The sequence below is a fragment of the Cucurbita pepo genome, chromosome LG02, assembly GCF_002806865.2.
Source record: "Cucurbita pepo subsp. pepo cultivar mu-cu-16 chromosome LG02, ASM280686v2, whole genome shotgun sequence".
In the NCBI taxonomy this organism is placed as follows: Eukaryota; Viridiplantae; Streptophyta; class Magnoliopsida; order Cucurbitales; family Cucurbitaceae; genus Cucurbita; species Cucurbita pepo.
The window spans coordinates 486,243-502,753 of NC_036639.1; the positions used below are offsets into that span (position 1 = coordinate 486,243).

The following is a 16,511-nucleotide window of genomic DNA, read 5'->3' on the forward strand; positions in this document are numbered from 1 at the left end:
TTTTTTTTTTTTTTTTTTTAGGTTAATCTCTATGTTTTTAGACAGAGAAAAAATAAAAAATAAAAAAACACCAATTTTGTATGCATTGGCCTAATCTTATGTAAAATTGAAAAAAACAATGAGGGCTAATGTATTGGAGGTCAACTATTCTTACCGGACTAAGTAAAAATAGCATCAAATTTTGATTGAACCAAGATTACAAGGACTACGGTTCATTGTGGACTAGGGTTCATTGTGTGTGCCTTGAGACCATCTCGGGAAGGTATTAGTCCATTTCATTTGAGAATATACACATTATCCTTCAAATTATGTCATTAATATGAACAAATCATATCTTAGCGTTACAATTGCATTCAAAATTTATGAACGCGAAAAAATTAGTTATATTAAGAATCACAAAACATCCATAATAATATGATATTATTTACTCTAAGTATGAGCTCATAGTTACTTTCCGTATTTCTTATTTATAAATTAATTATCATCACTTTAATTAACGATTTGTAGGGATAAGAAGATAAGAAGTTGATGGCATTAACCCTGCCTCATTTATCACTTCATCATAAACTCAAACTCAGTAGGAACAAAACTAAACCATTTAATCCCATTTTCTTCAGTGAACAACAAAAACGTGCCACTTAAACGCTGAATCGAGCCAAAAACGAAAGAGAAAAAGGGAGAAAAGAAGACTTAGATAGCTAACCCATATGGGTTATTGTCATGAGCTTGTGCAGTCACTACTGAAACACAGTGATTGGTTCCACAAATTATGAGCCAAAAGCAAAGAAAATGAAAAGGCTAATGCCTTAACATATGGAATTGGACTACTCAAGAAGCGGATAAGTAGTGAGATCCGAAGGGTGGGCGTGGTGCATATTAGGATGGTTGGGGTGGAGCCGTAGTGCAAAAATGCGAGGGCCTCCGCCGCCTGAGTATCTCATCATTGAATCGTAGTCCCCTCCTACTCCTTCATCGTCTACCAACCCATAGTGTGGTTCTTCCCCTGTTGCAATGTCCTATACCAAATCACGTAAACAAATCTTCAACATAACATTAAATTAGATGAAGCTCTTAGAAGATAAGGACTACAAACTTACAAACTCCTGGAGAAGAGTCTTGTGAATTTCTCCAACACTCTTCAACTGCATACCAAAAAGTAGAGAATAAAACAACGCATTGTTTCTAAAAAGGACTCCAGTTCATTCCAATTTACCTTCTTCTTGTGCGTTTCAATCTGGTTTGATATCACCCGGTACTGTTCAACAGAGTTTCAAATCATTTCTTTTCTCATAACTATGCATTTTAAAGCATTCAATTTAGTCTATCGAACCTTGCGTTCCCTAATGATCCTCACAGCATTATCCATATCTTGTTCTAAACAACGCAGCTCTTCAAAGCTCAGATCATTCATATATTCCCCCATCCTCTGCCTATTAATTGATTCAGATCATCAAATAAATCCAAATCTGTTCCAAAAAATGTCGATTAATACCTAATTTGTCTGCGGAGATTTCGATTCACATCTTTGAGCTTCTTCAGATTCTCTTGCATTCTCTGCACAGAGCGAAATTAGTAAGACGCATACACGAATCACGAGATAAGAAAAAGAAGGGGAAATCAGAGACCTGGAAGTGAGAGATCCATAGATCGACGCCTAAAGTCTTCTGGTAGTGATCGAAAAGCTCCTTGGTCCTGGAAGGATCGAAATGAATTGAAAGAAAAGGAAGGAATTAGGGTTCGAGAGAGAGATACTTACGAGGTGGAAGGGCTGATATACTCATGGAGTTTTCCGGTACTCGAGAACATGATAATGGAGACTCTGGCATCGCAGAGCACGGTGAGCTCGTTGGCCTTTTTGAAGAGGCCGTTGCGTCGCTTCGAGTAGGTGACCTGCCTGTTGGTAGGATTCTCGATTCGCTTGATCTGGATCTTCCCTCGCGCCATGGATGTAACAATCGCTTAGGGTTTTGAAATCAGGAGAGGATTGATCGCAATAAGAGGAAGAAGAGGAAGAGGAAATGAATTGGGCATTGCCGGAAATGGAAAGAATGGGTCCAATTGGGTGAAAGTGATTCCAGGTTTTACGATAAACATCGTAATGTCTTTGTTTACTTTGTATGGGGAGTCGGGACCATTACTTTCCGTCTCTCTAAAAAACATTGCTTCAAATTCAAACATGTTCTTAATAATTTCATCCAATCCACCTCTCTGTTCGTTGAAATCCGTGAACAAACACACACCCAAGGTAACCTAAGCTAGCTCGGCTGTAACACGAGTAGTAGACCAATGCCTTTAACGTTGTTGAACTCCGAAGTAATGTCATTTCAAATAAATAAAAACGTCTTTCACGTCCAATCAAAACCCTCCCTCCTTGAATTCCACGCCCAAAAAAACATAATAATAATAATAATAATAAAGCGTCAAATATGATATCTATAAAATATTAAATAGTCAAATAGACTTAAATATCATCCATCATACACGCTATAATAATAAATGTTCCACTAAATATACTCAATAATCTCAATTTGGGTTCTCTGTACTCTGATTAGGATATTTGTTTGATGGGTTTTTGGCTCAGATTCAGTTGATGGTTTTGGAGGTTGGGGTTGTTTTAAGAGATGAATCCAAATGGTTGCTGGGGAGATTGTAAAGGGTGTCATCGTCCAGTAAGAGCACGTCGGAGTTAAGCAACGTAATGAGGAAGAGGAGGAGGGCGACGAGAACCGAAAGGGCAAGAAGAAGAAGCATTAGAAGGTTGGAAGGGAGAGTTTGGATGTGGCGATGGTATTCAACGGAGGCAAGAGCAAGAGCAGAGAGTGGAAAGGAGAAGGCCCACCACGCTATATTGAATCTCTTCATTGCTCTCCTGAATAGAAACGGTCTACAAGCTAGTGCCATGAATATAAACAGTGACAGAAAAAATAGCATTTTTGACGTCATATCAAAACCACCGTTTATTGATTCCCATGCCACGCTCGCCACGCTTGGCGCTGCTATGTGAAGAAAGAACACCGGCCGGAGCATGGACGGCAGCCGATTCGCGCCGGAGAATCGTTGATAAAGTGTCACGAACAACACCAAGTAATGAACGATGCCCAGTGAAAAAAAACACAGGGCGCTCTCTTTCCATCCCATTTTGGCCGCCGCCTGAGCGCCCACCAAATTTCCGATTACCGACAGCTGGCTTGTCGGATTCGCAACGATGCATAGGAACCGCCTTCCTTCGGTGAACCACTGCCCGTAGATTTTCACGTCCAGAATCACAACTGGGATTGCAAAAACCCACCACAAAATCTGTGGAGAATATGAATAAAAATATTTAACCAACAAAATTTTGGATTAACTTATAATTTAATTGTTTAAGAAATGTATTTTATAATAATAATAATAATAATAATAATAATAATTAATGAACTGAAATACGAACCATGTAGACAAAGTTTGGTGTGTCCAGAAAGGGCATGGATTGGAGCAAAAGGAACCAGGAAATCCAGGGGGCAAATAGGTAATTAACCCCAACGTGATGAAAAAATTCGCACTGAACCAACGGGAAGTGAAAGACGCATCTCAAGAGGTAAAGAAAAGAGAGAAGAAAAAGAATAAAGAAAGCGAGGGACCACAGAACAAGGAGAACCGTTCGATTAATCGGACCGTGGTTCTCTTCCGCCAGCATTGCCCATATCAAAGCTTGCCCGCTTATAGACATTCCGATCCGAAAATACCCCGCGTGGAATTTCCTTAGCATTGCCTCCAACGCCGGCGAAATAACCGGTGGTCTCCGCCCGCCGTCGTTCTTTTGTGCCTCCATTTCAGACGGAGATTCCATGGATCCGATTAACACAAATGAATCTTGACCGGAGATTTTTATTTCTTTTTTCATGGCATATTTCGTGTTTTTCTGAGTTGTAGTATTTCAATTAAGCCGCCTTTTTTTAGATTACCGACAGGTCCTTAACCGCCAAAATTTTATAAATAAATTAGGATGGGCCTCTGGGCCATGACAAGAATCGGGCTCATTACTCGTGGGAATAAGCCCACGAATTAATTGGGCCGGAAATTAATAATTGGGCCTTAAAAAAAACACCATTATTATTTTTATTTATCTTTTTAATTAATTAGATAATACAATTATTATGAAAAGAAAAAAAAAACAGGACGCGCTTATTACCCGGGAATTTTGCAAACACTTCCCGTTAGATTTGACCAACTAATCTCCATCCATACGCAATTGCTTGGTTTGAAAGTCACATGTCCAAGTTGCGCCGCTTAATCATTAATTAATCCCCAACAAAACATCTTTTATGTGCCTCCCAAAATGGAAATATAATAATAAATAAATAAACCTCTAAAACTATGCCTATTATTTTGTTTTTATTTCAATAACATATAATTTCAAGAAACAAATCCACCAAACATAGCTTTAAAATCAAATACAAACGCTTAATTTTTCTGGGTTTCTTCTTCCAAATAGAGTAGACCACATTTTTACAGTTACCTAGGTTTTGTGGATCTGGAATTACAGAATTCCACGTTGACGATCCTTGCTGACGTGGACAACAATTCACCCGACGATTAAAAGAATAAAACAAGGCGCGTACTATTTATTTGGAGGAGTTGGTTAAAAAGACAATGTTAATTATGGGATGGAAAAGTATCTGCGGGTTTTCCGCAACAAGGACGGTCGGTTAAAGCTGATGTTGATACGTGGACAATCCTCCACCGTCCATTCTCCATGCAGAAATTCTTGAATCATCAACACTCGATAGGATTCATTGAACTGAATATTTCTACAGTAGTGAACTGCGTAGCGACACATTAAATCCCTCTCCCCTCTCTCTCTCTCTCTCTCTCTCTCTAAAAAACCCAACACAAAGAGAGACAGAGAGAGTGTTTTGTTTTAGTTGTCTTAAATGATCAGAGCGATCATCGATCTCAGTACTTAACACGACGGCGTTTTGCAGGCCACCTTCCAAATTCCACTCCATTATTGCATATCCAACAAATTAAATCGGTACCCTCTTTATCTTTCACTTTTGCCCTAGTTTTTCTTCTTTTTTTTTTTTTTTTTACAATTTAACCAAAAACCCTAGAAAATTTGCAGGCCCTTTTGTATATATATGGCCGGAATTTGAGACGGTAAGGAACATTGGGTTGGTGAAATTATGACGGGGTTGTTATATTTAGGTGGTAAACAAGAGGATGATCAAGAACAAAGAGGAAGAGAGCAGCAATTGTTTTTGTACAATAGTAGAAACAACGAGGAGATCTACTCCAAGGGGTTGGAGATATGGCCACAATATGGGCAGCAGCATCAAGCGGTGGAGAATTACATTTCCTTTGGAGTGGGGCCGAGTAGGATGAACTTGATGATCAACGCCTCTGATCATGATTTTGCCATGATGAGACAAGGAGCTGCTACTGGCGGCGGTGGAGGTGGGATTAATTGCCAAGATTGTGGGAATCAAGCTAAGAAAGATTGTACCCATTTGAGATGTCGGACTTGTTGTAAGAGCCGAGGGTTTCACTGTCAAACCCATGTTAAGAGTACTTGGGTTCCGGCTGCCAAGCGTCGGGAACGACAACAACAACGACAACAACAACAATTTCGACCAGATCAGTTCGATCAAACCACTCCCAAACGCCATCGAGAAACTCAACCTTCTATTCCCCCTGCCGCGGTCACCTCAGGTTGCTACTTTTAATTTCATATCATAGGTTAACTTTTTTAATGTTCAAATGTAATGACAATGGGAAACTATGTTTTTTGATTGTGAATTAGGGTTAGAACTTGCACATTTTCCAGCTGAATTCAACTCCCCAGCTGTTTTCCGCTGTGTCAAAGTCAGTGCCATTGACAATGTAGAAGAGCAATTAGCATATCAAACAGCTGTGAACATTGGTGGCCATATGTTCAAAGGCATTCTCTACGACCACGGTCCCGAAACCAGCCAGAATTTAAGCACCGGTGGTGAGAGTTCATATAGCCACGGCGGGGATGACGACGGGCAAGGCTTGGATCTAGTGATCGGAGCGTCCAATAGCTTCGGGAGAGTTAACCCATCGGCCTCATTCGTGGAGTCTTCACTATATCCTATCCCGATCAACACGTTCACCCCCGGTATGCAAAATTTCCCTTCCTCAAGAACATAAACAATGTGTTCGAGCTGATTGCGTTCAATTCATAATAACGAATCCTTGATTCTATAATGTCATTGGAATGTATACCAAACTAAGGTAATTCTATTTGAATATGATCGACTTTTTAATATATATCTTAATTAGTTGAATAATTATGAAAATAGTTATATAAAGTAGAAAAAGGAGAATGTTTTGGATTTGAGTGCTGTTTGTGCGGCTGAAGCGGCGCTATAAAAAGGGAAAATAAATAATAAATAGGGAGAGAGAAGAGTTCAAATTTTGTGGGTGTGGAACTCGAAGTTGCTTTACGCAGTTTTATCGGCCAGGGTTGCCGGGGGAGAACCAAACAGGGCCAGTTAGCTTACGTATTGGGTCACCCTCTCCTAAAAAAAAATAAATTTTTAAATTTTAAATTTATTTTTGGAGGGGTTATAATAATTAGGTAATTAAAATATTATTATTTGTATTTCGAAAAATTTGTACGTGAGGTGACACAGAAAGTGATGGGGATTGGTGTTTAAATGCTTGTTTCTGAACTCTGCTGCCTGCGACACTGTGTTTGTGCACGTGCTAATTAATAAGCTGATATTAGAGCACGTGAGAAATAAAATAAAAAAAGAAGAAGAAGAAGAGGGTTTATAAGGATCGAATGTGAAGTGTTGGGGGGGTTTGTGGGTTGTGGAGTCAAAAGCGGCGGCAGTTGCGGTGTGTTTTCTGCTTGTGAATTGTGAATTAGCTGTAGTGTATTGTGGCACAGTTTGTTGTTATTCCGCCGCTTGTCCCCTAAGCTTAGGCCTTCTGTTTTGTCCAATAATTCACCCAATAACCCACCAATTATTGAACCTCACTGTTTCGTAGTTACTCTCGGGTGCTGCCATTCAACTTTGCTGTCATGGTTTGTTGATTAATTAGATGTCGAGCTTCAGCTAACTGGGCCGCTCACACTGACATCCATGAAATGATGAGAAATAGGCCTCTTTGAGCTCGTTGATGGTATGAGAAATGGGCCGCTATGATGCTTTTTTCTCAAAGGACAAACAAATGAATCTTTCTCCTTTTCCAAGTTCTTTCGGGCCGAAGTTTGTGTTCGTTTAGAACAAGAAAGGGACACATTTTATCATAATATGCAATTCCTAAACATATAATAACTATACTAAAGAGAATGACCTTACCCATAATTAGTTAGTTAATGTGGATGTTGATTCTACGTTGGTTGGAGATGTTACCGAAGCATGTGTGGAAATTTCTCTCTAGTAGACACGTTCTAAAACTATGAGGCTGATGACGATACATAATGGGTCAAAATGGATAATATTTGTTAGCGGTGACATTTGGCTGTCACAAATGAACATTAGTGGTGTGCTAGAGAGGACGTTGGACTCCCAAAAGGAGTGGGAACACAGTTTTTAAAATTATGAGGCTGACAATGATACATAACTGGTCAAAGTAGACAATATTTGCGACGAGTTTTAGCTTATAGAAATATTACTAAAGGCAACATGGGCAATGTGCCAGCAAAGACGTTGGGCCTCCAAGGGGGTGGATTATGAGATCCCTCATCGGTTGGAGAGGGGAATGAAGCACCCCTTAAAGTGTGGAAACCTCCCCTAACAGCTCGTTTTAAAGCCTTGAGGGAAAGTCTGAAAATGGGAACTAAACACCCCTTTTACAAGGGTGTGGAAACCTCCCCTAATAAATGCGTTTTAAAGCCTTGAGAGGAAGCACGAAGAGGGGAACGAAACACCCATTTTATAAAAGGGCTTGGAAACCTCCCGTAACAACTATGCTTTAAAGCCTTGAGGGAAAGCCAAAAATGGCTCAAAAAGCACCATGTATACTAGCGACGGGCTTGAGCTGTTACAATGAGACTACTCCTCCCTCCCTTGAGATCTTCTTCTTTTGGAGCCCTTGAACAAAGGGTACTTGTATTTCTTAGTTGAGGATTCTATTGACATGACTAAGCTAAGAACAAGACTCTGATATCATGTTAGTAACCACGAACCTCTACGTCGAGCATAAGAATTCATATATTTTTTTTTTCCAAAAAGAACTCAGCATGATCATCTTTCCTCTGATGTAGAGTTTGATTCATATCAGGTTCTTAATGAACAAAATTGATGAGTATTACAATACAATACTCACAAGGAAAGACTAAAATAAGTCCAAAAGAAGGAAACAAATGGGCGTGGATTGATTGATTAAGCATACATAATTCAGTTACTAATCAATGTTTAGTGATGTAACCCACAAAAATAAAATGATTAAGAAAAAGTTAAGGGGATTGATGGGTGGAATAAGTTTATAATATCCCACGTCTTCCAAACAAAAGCTACAAAATAAAAATCCCAAGTGGGTTTATGAGCAAGCCACTGAAAACTCAAAAACAGCCAACAAAATGAAGCTTCAAAGATCCAGCCAGAAAAAAAAAGAAAAGAATTTGATGGAGTAGGGATGAACACATGGGCTCATGGCTTGAAAAAGAGATAGACGTCTTTTCCACTTTCATCTCTCTTTTCCCCTTCCAATCCTATATTTATACCTCCAATCTCTGCACGACAATACACCCAAGAACAACCCTCTTTTCTTCTCCTCCTCCTTCTAAATCTCTTAATAATCACAACAACAATGGCCGATGGAAGCTCAGGCCCTTCTTCTTGGAGTAGAACAACGTGGTGCTCAATTCTCGAGAAGCTTCAACTGCATGGCGCCATGTTGGCCTTATTTTGAATTTTCCCCAAATGTCTCAGGCCCTTCTTCATGATTGTTGTTAATAATGTGATGGTGATGCACAGGATCATCGGGGCGGTGTTGATCATCACGGGCTTATACTTGGTTCTATGGGGCAAAAACGAAGAGAGAAAATTTGGTGTTGAGAAGACTGCCATCCTCCGCCGCATCAAGCCCTCCGTTACTCAGCCACTTCTCATCAATTCGTCCAACGACAACCTTTGACTTTGACTGCCCATAATGTTTCAAAACGAGCTTGTGTGTATTAAGATTTTATCTTTCCAATATTTCTTCGCATTTTCTCTCTCCGATTCTTTGTGTTCTAAATCGTCTAATCGTCTCTTCTATTTTTTGTGTTCTAAATCGAGAGGTAGTGTGATCCTAACGAAAGAGGTTTGTTTTTAACAAAAAATGTCAGCTTTGAAGGTGAAGGAAGGTACACTTTTTCTTAGCTTTAGAGTTGTTATCTCCTCAACTGTTGCTGTCTCTCTAGTGGAAATGTCGTTCTGAGAAAATAAGGAAAAAGAAATCCAACGCATCATATAGAATAATTATATAATATATATATATATATATATATATAATAGCTGCAAAAGCCCCTTTGTTTTATGAATAAAATAACAGTACATGGGCCGCCACTTTGGATGACATTGATTTTTGGGCCCAGTTGTGGTGGTCTCTGGCATTGAAAGTTTCGGCCCAAAGCCCAGGAGTATTGGACCACCTTAATTTATGGTAAATTAATTACAAGTAAATGCTATAATTACGTTGATTAGACTCTAATCCATGTGATATCCTATCGGAGGAGAATGAAACATCTTTTAACCTTCCTTATACAATCAATGTGATATCCACATTGTCGATAAGGAACGAAACACTCTAAGGTGAAGAAACTTTTTCCTAGCCTACGCGTCTTAAAGCTTAGAGAGGACAATATCTGCTTAAAATCATGACGATGGCACGCGAGAAGAAATACCTATTCATTTATCACATAAGTTCTCCAACCCCATAACAGAACAGGATGCACCCCATAACAGAACAGGATGAAATCAAACTCTGCAAGAATTGTTGATTGGATTGGAGACATTCCGGCATGCCATTCTAGTTATTAGATGAACACAACTCTCTACAATGATATGATATTGTCCACCTATATTGTCCACTTTAAACATAAAGATGTCGAACTATCATCTAGTGATTTGGGTATTTTTGGTATCACACACATGTAGGACTCAAAATATAACACAACACATCTCTTGAAACAAACCACGATACCAAAAAATGCAACATAACTTGAAACCACCATTAAAAGCAGCAGCAGCAGCTCAACAATATCCAACTTGGGTGGGCTTTAGCTGTCTCTCACAATATCTATCGTCTTTGTCCTACAAATCCAACATCAACACAAGCCACGTATCACAACAAAACAGCCAACAAATAATCAACATATAATGTATGAACTCACCAAACCACTTGACATTTGGTAGCCTACGCGTGAATTAATAACAATTTCAACTCAGCATTGAATAGAACAATACCCTAAATTTACGGACACATTAAAAGCCCTTCAATTTTATTTCATATGCATGCACCTTAATAACAACCAAAAATAACCCTTTGAATAAAAACAGCCAAATGAAAACCTTTATTATTTTTTTTTTAATCATCTCTAGAGTAGTATATACATACATACATACATACATACATAATAATCACTAACCCAATGTTTTAATTATATGTATACACACGCACTCAAACACTGCATGTGTTTATATATAATTATTTATAAAAAGCAAGGTGTGTATATATATATATATATATATATATATATATATATATATTTTTACACACACATATGATTATCTACGTATAATATTGAATCGCATCACATGCACCACTGCATAGCGTCCCGGCCTCCCACCCCATCGAAATAAAACCCTTCATCATCACCAATCATAGGAAAATCCAAAGACATCACCGCCTCTCTCCATATCGACTCATCAAAATTCACATCCTCACTTCCCCACAGCCCTCCGACTGGCTCCATCTCCGCCACCGGTGGAGAGGCCGACGGCATTGCAACGGTGGGCGCAGACTGTTGAGGCTCTGACGCAGTTTGAGGGAGGTTGAGCTTAGCATCAGACCCATAGAGCTTACGAGCGGCAGCGTCGTAAGCCACGGCAGCTTCATGGGCGGTGTCGAACGTGCCAAGCCAGAGTCGAGCGCCGCGATTTGGCTGGCGAATTTCAGCGACCCATTTGCCCCAAGTACGCTGGCGAACGCCTTTGAATGTGCATGAGGCGTTGTCGGGTCCGCCTTTGCCTCTCATGCAGCCCTTGCGGGAGCTGGCTTGAGCGACGTTGGTGGTGGGTTTTCTGGGCTTTGTTTCCATTGTTGTTATTGTTGAAGGTGAGACATATGAAAGACATAGAATAACGCAAATAATGGTCTAAGAGGTTTGAGGCAGAAGTGAATATATATATAGAAAAGGGAAGGGAGAGACGTGGGCAGATATGCGGGAAGTCCACTACCTGGGGATGACGAATCGGTGGGATCGTGGCACCAATTGGACCCTGTGGTGGTCTCTCAATCATACACTTGGCTTCTTCCTTTGCTTAATTTCATACACTAAGCCCCAACAATATCCAACTTCTTCTTTTTCTCTTCTTCTTTCCCTACAACTCTTCAAAGGACAATTAGGGTTACGTTCAATCTTATGATTCTTTGGGCTTTTGTGTCTTTTTTGTTGTTTATAGTGTGTTTTAATTCTTAATTAATGAGTTTGGTGTCCTTACTTGAAATGGACTCTTTTTCAAGTTCAATCTAAAATGAATAAGTACAGGTTAGTTATCGTTCAGTTGTCTCACTTTAATGATTTTTTTCAGACTATTATAGTTTGTTGGTATTTATATAATATAATATAACTTGAAGGACTAAAATGCAAAACTTTATCTTTACCTCATGTATTAATTGTTTTGAATTAAAATTTGAAGGCTTTGTTCAAAGGACTAAAATTCAATTGACTAATTGGTTTTTTCTCCGGTGGGGGAGGGGTTTTGGATAATAAGGCAGAGAATAAGATCGAGTCAAAGGTTGAATAGATAAGACGACGTGGCGTCCATAGGAAGAGAATGTGGGGCCCATGATGATAGGGATTTTGGCAACCGGATTTTATCTCTTAATCCGATTTTGTCGCCACTTTCAGGGATCTGCACACGTGTGAAAGGCGTTAAGCTGCTCTCTACATATCCTCCACCTAAATTATTTCGTGGAATTTTTTTTCTATTTTTATTTTTTTAAAAAAAAGTAGAATACAATTCTCAAAGACGTTTGGTGGATCCAATTTTATTTTATTTGGAGGACCAATTGTGTGTGTATATATATAACTTTAATTGTATGTAATGTTTGTTTGGTGTCAAATAAAAATAATTTTTTTAACAAAAATTAATTTTAAAACGTTTTTAAAGCAAACAAATTTTCTTAATTACATTCAACTCGACCTCTTCTCTCGACCTCTTCTCTCATCTTGTTATCTTGGTTCTCAATTGGCATGACTCTTATGTCTTGATGTCATCCCAAGTCACATGATGTGTAATCGGCCATCACAGCTAACTCGGTCATGCCATTGACAACAAATTCACGTGTCGTTTATAACATCAAAACATCCCGAACATTCATCCATCAAAATTCTATTGAGGCATTGACCCTCTCATTGTCTATGTCATGTCATTTATGGATATCGTAAGATTGGTCCATCGTGATTCCATCTGAAGAAAAAAAAAAAAAAATTCTACCTACTACGGGCAGAACCGAACCACATCTCCTATTAACTTCAAAAAATGCCATTTTCCAGCCGGTTGCATGACAGAAGGGGCGGCATGGCACAAACGGCGACCATGTCTCCCACATATAAAGTAATGTGCTAAGATGGGATCAAACATGAGCTTATAGCAGTAGAAAATTAGTTGAAGTCCCGGCCAGTGTGTACTTAAAACTCAGAGCAGTGGATGATTCATAATCTTAGAAGGTCCAGCACTTTCTTACTTACAAATTAGACAGTCCAATAAATGAGAACTCGATCGACTCATTTGATGATGCAGAAGGCTTTTCTTAAACTGATAAACGAAGCTGGCATTTGATGGCATCGCAAAACACAACAAAGCAGAGTTCTTCCCATGTTCCTCCTTGTCAAAACCGGACTGTGACTATGAGACACGATAATGCGAGCCAATATCTCACAATTGTAAGCTTTGAAAAATGAAAGAAGATAAGAGTAAAAAAGAGCACGCAGCAAAACTAGAGACAGCATGTACAAGTACAATCACAATACATTAGAGACAGCATGCACTTTTGCTCAGGGGACCAGATGACTGTTTATGGCCTACATGGCACCTAAAGCACACGAAGAGAGGATCAAACTTCCATACCACACCCCAACCATAAGTAGCAGCGAGATCTGAAGCTGGATGCATCTCGTTAACTCCTTGAATTAGCTTTTCAGAAAATCCCTCAAGGAAAATGGTGATGGCCCATCCTGCAAATCCAGAGATATCAACAACTATGTAAACGTTTAGTTACCAACATGTCTCTTAACATGGATGTGTATTGAGTAATCATCTTTTATAAAACATCTAGTAATTGAAACAAGCAGCAAGTAATACTCATGACTTCAGATGACCATCATAACCTAAAAGGAACCAATTCAAAATTTCAGAAATAATTCAAAGCTTCAACAAGCCAGCACATATAATTTAGAATGAGCAGATTACCTTGCCCAGCTCTTGGCTTAAGGACTGTCTAACTACAGTCGCCTGCTTTATCAGCCTTTCCATTGCTGTATAGCTCGGCAAGTTTGCATGTGCTGGTATCAACCAAGACAACAGGAATAAGGAGTTGATCACACAAAATATAGAGTTCAGATTTAAAATCTGTACGCATGGAAGAAACTCCCTTATAGTATTACGGGAAATGTAAAATAAAGTCATGAAAAGAAAATTGGAACAAACCAAGAATTTCTCGATTTAGATTTTCTGCTACTCTTTGCCGGTAATCCATGCTAAGCAGATGAAACATTGGAGACTTCTCTGGTTCTTCATAAGCAAGGAGGGCCATGGAATCCTACAATGACATAAGGATCAGTATTTGGAGCTATTCAACATATATATGTAAGCTGGTTCAGCCTGATGAACAAAGGAATGAAAGAAAGAAAAAAAAAGACAATAAAATGACAGAAAATATGGTGGACATTCTAGGTCAGGGTTACGCACTTCAAGTTTTTCCACATATTTATGCAACTTGCCAAAAGGGGCAAGCTTGACCTGAGCAAATTCCAGGGCCTCTGTGCTGCCATGTAAACGAACAAAAATGAGTATCAAAGTTATCAGCTCTTATAAGACCAACCCCGCTGACCATCAGGAACTGAGTATTAAGGTTAACGTATAAAATAACAATGATGGTGGGAAGCTCACCATTTTCTAGAACAAACAAGTTCAACAAAATGAAGGCTCAAAAGATCAAAATGCAGGCCCTCATTCTTCTCGAGTAAACCATGTGCTACCTCTTCTGTTAACTCAATGGCCTTAAGTGCATTCCCTTCTACTGCAAAATCATAAATTCCTGAAAATACAAAAAGTTGCCTTCAGATTGAAAAAAATTAGATCAAATTTTGAGGAAATATAAAAGCAGATTTAGTGTACACAAACACATTTAAATCAACACTAAGCTCAAAGATTATTACTTTTAAATGCATATCATTCAGATTGTTTGAGAGAATTGAGTATCCAGGCTGAATTGTCTTGCAGTGAATTTGTTCCAAAACTCAGGGGTCACTTAAGACATTGGAAGAAATAGATTGTTATTCCTTACTACAGATTTCTAAAATAAGCCATCACAGCTCACACCAGAAGAGTCTACCCATAAACAGGTAAACGACTAAACCCATATCATTCAGATTGTTAGTGGGAGGGGATCAGGCAATCGGATGTACACTTTATATTGAGCAAGAGAGGGAAATTTCACCAACGTTTTCTTTTCTCCATGCCAACAAGACAATCAGTCTGCTGTTTAAGCCCAGTAGAGGCAGTGAACGACTCTGCAGTTTCTTTATAACAATTATGAACAAGATACGACAAAACAATGTTCTGAACATCACCGTCGTTGATAGCCTGTCATGAAATGTCAAAAGAATGAAACTCTTAGAATCTACAACAGGTAAACGATTTAACAAGAATCAAACTGGGGAAAACCAATGCAGTAACCAATATTAATATCAATTTCCTATCCACCTAAAATGAATTTTCAGAGGGTGATCGCACAAGGAAAAGGGGAATTAGAAGTTAAATATTATTCTTCACCCAAAAAAAACCCGACATGGAAACTTCTCACAAAGAAGCAACCAACCTTGTGCCGTCTGAGCTCAATAGCACACTTCCCACCATATAATCAAGTTATCAACACATTACTAAAGCGTTGGGCACTAGTATAACCTCATCATTCCCCCAGACCAGCATCCAATTGACTATAATAGAAGCTTTCCTAAGTAAGCAGAAATGAAAGTAAAAATGTATTTTCGATATCAAGAGAAAAAAAAACATGAGGAACAGCTAGGGTCCAACTAAAACTTCACAGATTGACCAAGAGAAAGAGAGAAAGTAATCGAGCAATGGCGACTAAACAGAACAAAAATAAGAAAGTAAGCAGTGAAGTTCGATAAATATCGTCATCAGAGATTGAGAGGAAATGAAACTAACGATGTGGTCGTAGTGACGAGGATCGACGTCCATGATTATCCGTCGGCCGGAGAGAAATGAAGCAGTTGAATGATTGAAAGGCTAAGTTAACAGAGCGGCGGCGCAGGAGAGGACAAAGATTTGTGAGTCGCCTTTGCGATGTGGAGAAAAATGTTTCATGGAGCTCGATCTCCCGAATCGCCCTCTTCGTCTTGGACTTGCGCGGTACGAAAATGAAAATGATCCGACTCTGTATCGGAAATTTTTTCAACCCGAAATTCAGTTTTTTTACCGCATGTTTTGCCCACGCGCTTCGGGAAAAACTACCGGATAAGACTGGAAGTTACGGCGTCAACCAATTACTTCTGTTTTTAATTTTACCTTTGACCAATTTACTTTCACGAGAATTTAATCTCTATAATTTTTCTTTAAGAAAATAATTGAATATTAAAAAACTAAATGTCAAAACACATTGTATTGGACAAAATCTATCAGTTGGATCCTTTTTTGCTTGGTATTTATTACCAAATGTGTTCCTTTTCATTCCTTTCTGTAATGGAGAGAGTTGTATATAGTGTTAAAACAGTAGAAATTGATCAACTTCAGCAAGTTATATGATAGGTTTAGAAGTAAATGTTCAATTCTTTTGGGAAATAAATGAAAACCTCGACCTCATTTCCATCGTTCTAGTCATAACTATCCTACTTTATTCATTGGTTAAACTACATCATGTCTATTGGGGTCATAGAAATCCGACAATTTTTTAGAGTACCTTCAGAAACATATCCAGTAGAGACAGGGTGGAGCATGTGGTTTAGAGGAATAGATCTAGTAGAGACAGGATTAGTGTACGTAGATACGAACCACGTGACTAAGTTCTCACGGGATTAGAGATGGACCAGGCCCATCAATAAA

The 16,511-nt window shown here is 38.9% G+C and overlaps 5 protein-coding genes across 7 annotated transcripts; 1 reads left to right on the forward strand and 4 right to left on the reverse strand.

Moving 5' to 3' along the window:
* Positions 1 to 580: 580 nt before the first annotated feature.
* LOC111789424 (floral homeotic protein DEFICIENS) lies at positions 581 to 2,075 on the reverse strand. Its single transcript, XM_023670193.1, has 7 exons — positions 1,757 to 2,075; positions 1,626 to 1,692; positions 1,493 to 1,554; positions 1,331 to 1,430; positions 1,214 to 1,255; positions 1,098 to 1,142; positions 581 to 1,016 (listed from the first exon to the last, which is right to left on the reverse strand). Exons 1-7 carry the CDS (start codon positions 1,942 to 1,944, stop codon positions 825 to 827), a joined length of 696 nt encoding a protein of 231 aa, XP_023525961.1. The 5' UTR covers positions 1,945 to 2,075; the 3' UTR covers positions 581 to 824.
* Positions 2,076 to 2,571: 496 nt separating this feature from the next.
* LOC111787573 (S-type anion channel SLAH1-like) lies at positions 2,572 to 3,829 on the reverse strand. The gene is made up of 2 exons (XM_023667587.1): positions 3,431 to 3,829; positions 2,572 to 3,297 (listed from the first exon to the last, which is right to left on the reverse strand). Exons 1-2 carry the CDS (start codon positions 3,827 to 3,829, stop codon positions 2,584 to 2,586), a joined length of 1,113 nt encoding a protein of 370 aa, XP_023523355.1. The 3' UTR covers positions 2,572 to 2,583.
* A 1,000-nt stretch (positions 3,830 to 4,829) lies between these two features.
* Positions 4,830 to 6,269, forward strand: LOC111789073 (protein SHI RELATED SEQUENCE 1-like). Of its 2 annotated transcripts, none has more exons than XM_023669715.1 (3): positions 4,830 to 5,014; positions 5,094 to 5,691; positions 5,783 to 6,269. In XM_023669715.1, exons 2-3 carry the CDS (start codon positions 5,166 to 5,168, stop codon positions 6,151 to 6,153), a joined length of 897 nt encoding a protein of 298 aa, XP_023525483.1. In that variant the 5' UTR covers positions 4,830 to 5,014; positions 5,094 to 5,165; the 3' UTR covers positions 6,154 to 6,269. The 2 variants fall into 2 exon arrangements, with proteins under 2 accessions (XP_023525483.1, XP_023525481.1); XM_023669713.1 differs by having other exon boundaries at positions 5,105 to 5,691.
* Positions 6,270 to 10,708: 4,439 nt separating this feature from the next.
* On the reverse strand, positions 10,709 to 11,305 carry LOC111789132 (dehydration-responsive element-binding protein 2D-like). Its single transcript, XM_023669786.1, has one exon. The coding sequence runs from the start codon at positions 11,258 to 11,260 to the stop codon at positions 10,754 to 10,756; it is 507 nt and encodes a 168-aa protein (XP_023525554.1). The 5' UTR covers positions 11,261 to 11,305; the 3' UTR covers positions 10,709 to 10,753.
* A 1,546-nt stretch (positions 11,306 to 12,851) lies between these two features.
* On the reverse strand, positions 12,852 to 15,834 carry LOC111788789 (glucose-induced degradation protein 8 homolog). 2 transcript variants are annotated; one of them, XM_023669291.1, is made up of 7 exons: positions 15,618 to 15,834; positions 14,891 to 15,032; positions 14,337 to 14,484; positions 14,136 to 14,211; positions 13,875 to 13,986; positions 13,638 to 13,729; positions 12,852 to 13,402 (listed from the first exon to the last, which is right to left on the reverse strand). In XM_023669291.1, exons 1-7 carry the CDS (start codon positions 15,648 to 15,650, stop codon positions 13,358 to 13,360), a joined length of 648 nt encoding a protein of 215 aa, XP_023525059.1. In that variant the 5' UTR covers positions 15,651 to 15,834; the 3' UTR covers positions 12,852 to 13,357. The 2 variants fall into 2 exon arrangements, with proteins under 2 accessions (XP_023525059.1, XP_023525060.1); XM_023669292.1 differs by having other exon boundaries at positions 14,887 to 15,032.
* Positions 15,835 to 16,511: the final 677 nt, after the last annotated feature.

Coding starts and splice junctions, on each gene's coding strand:
- LOC111789073 (XM_023669715.1), top strand. CDS start 5,166: ATGACGGGGTTGTTATATTTAGGTGGTAAACAAGAGGATGATCAAGAA. Junction 5,692..5,782: donor CCCTGCCGCGGTCACCTCAG/GTTGCTACTTTT, acceptor ATTGTGAATTAG/GGTTAGAACTTGCACATTTT.
- LOC111789424 (XM_023670193.1), bottom strand. CDS start 1,944: ATGGCGCGAGGGAAGATCCAGATCAAGCGAATCGAGAATCCTACCAAC. Junction 1,143..1,213: donor TTGAAACGCACAAGAAGAAG/GTAAATTGGAAT, acceptor TTTGGTATGCAG/TTGAAGAGTGTTGGAGAAAT. Junction 1,017..1,097: donor AGACTCTTCTCCAGGAGTTT/GTAAGTTTGTAG, acceptor GATTTGGTATAG/GACATTGCAACAGGGGAAGA.
- LOC111787573 (XM_023667587.1), bottom strand. CDS start 3,829: ATGGAATCTCCGTCTGAAATGGAGGCACAAAAGAACGACGGCGGGCGG. Junction 3,298..3,430: donor CACCAAACTTTGTCTACATG/GTTCGTATTTCA, acceptor TATTCTCCACAG/ATTTTGTGGTGGGTTTTTGC.
- LOC111789132 (XM_023669786.1), bottom strand. CDS start 11,260: ATGGAAACAAAGCCCAGAAAACCCACCACCAACGTCGCTCAAGCCAGC.
- LOC111788789 (XM_023669291.1), bottom strand. CDS start 15,650: ATGGACGTCGATCCTCGTCACTACGACCACATC. Junction 13,987..14,135: donor AATATGTGGAAAAACTTGAA/GTGCGTAACCCT, acceptor ATGTCATTGTAG/GATTCCATGGCCCTCCTTGC. Junction 13,403..13,637: donor TAAGCCAAGAGCTGGGCAAG/GTAATCTGCTCA, acceptor CTGGATTTGCAG/GATGGGCCATCACCATTTTC.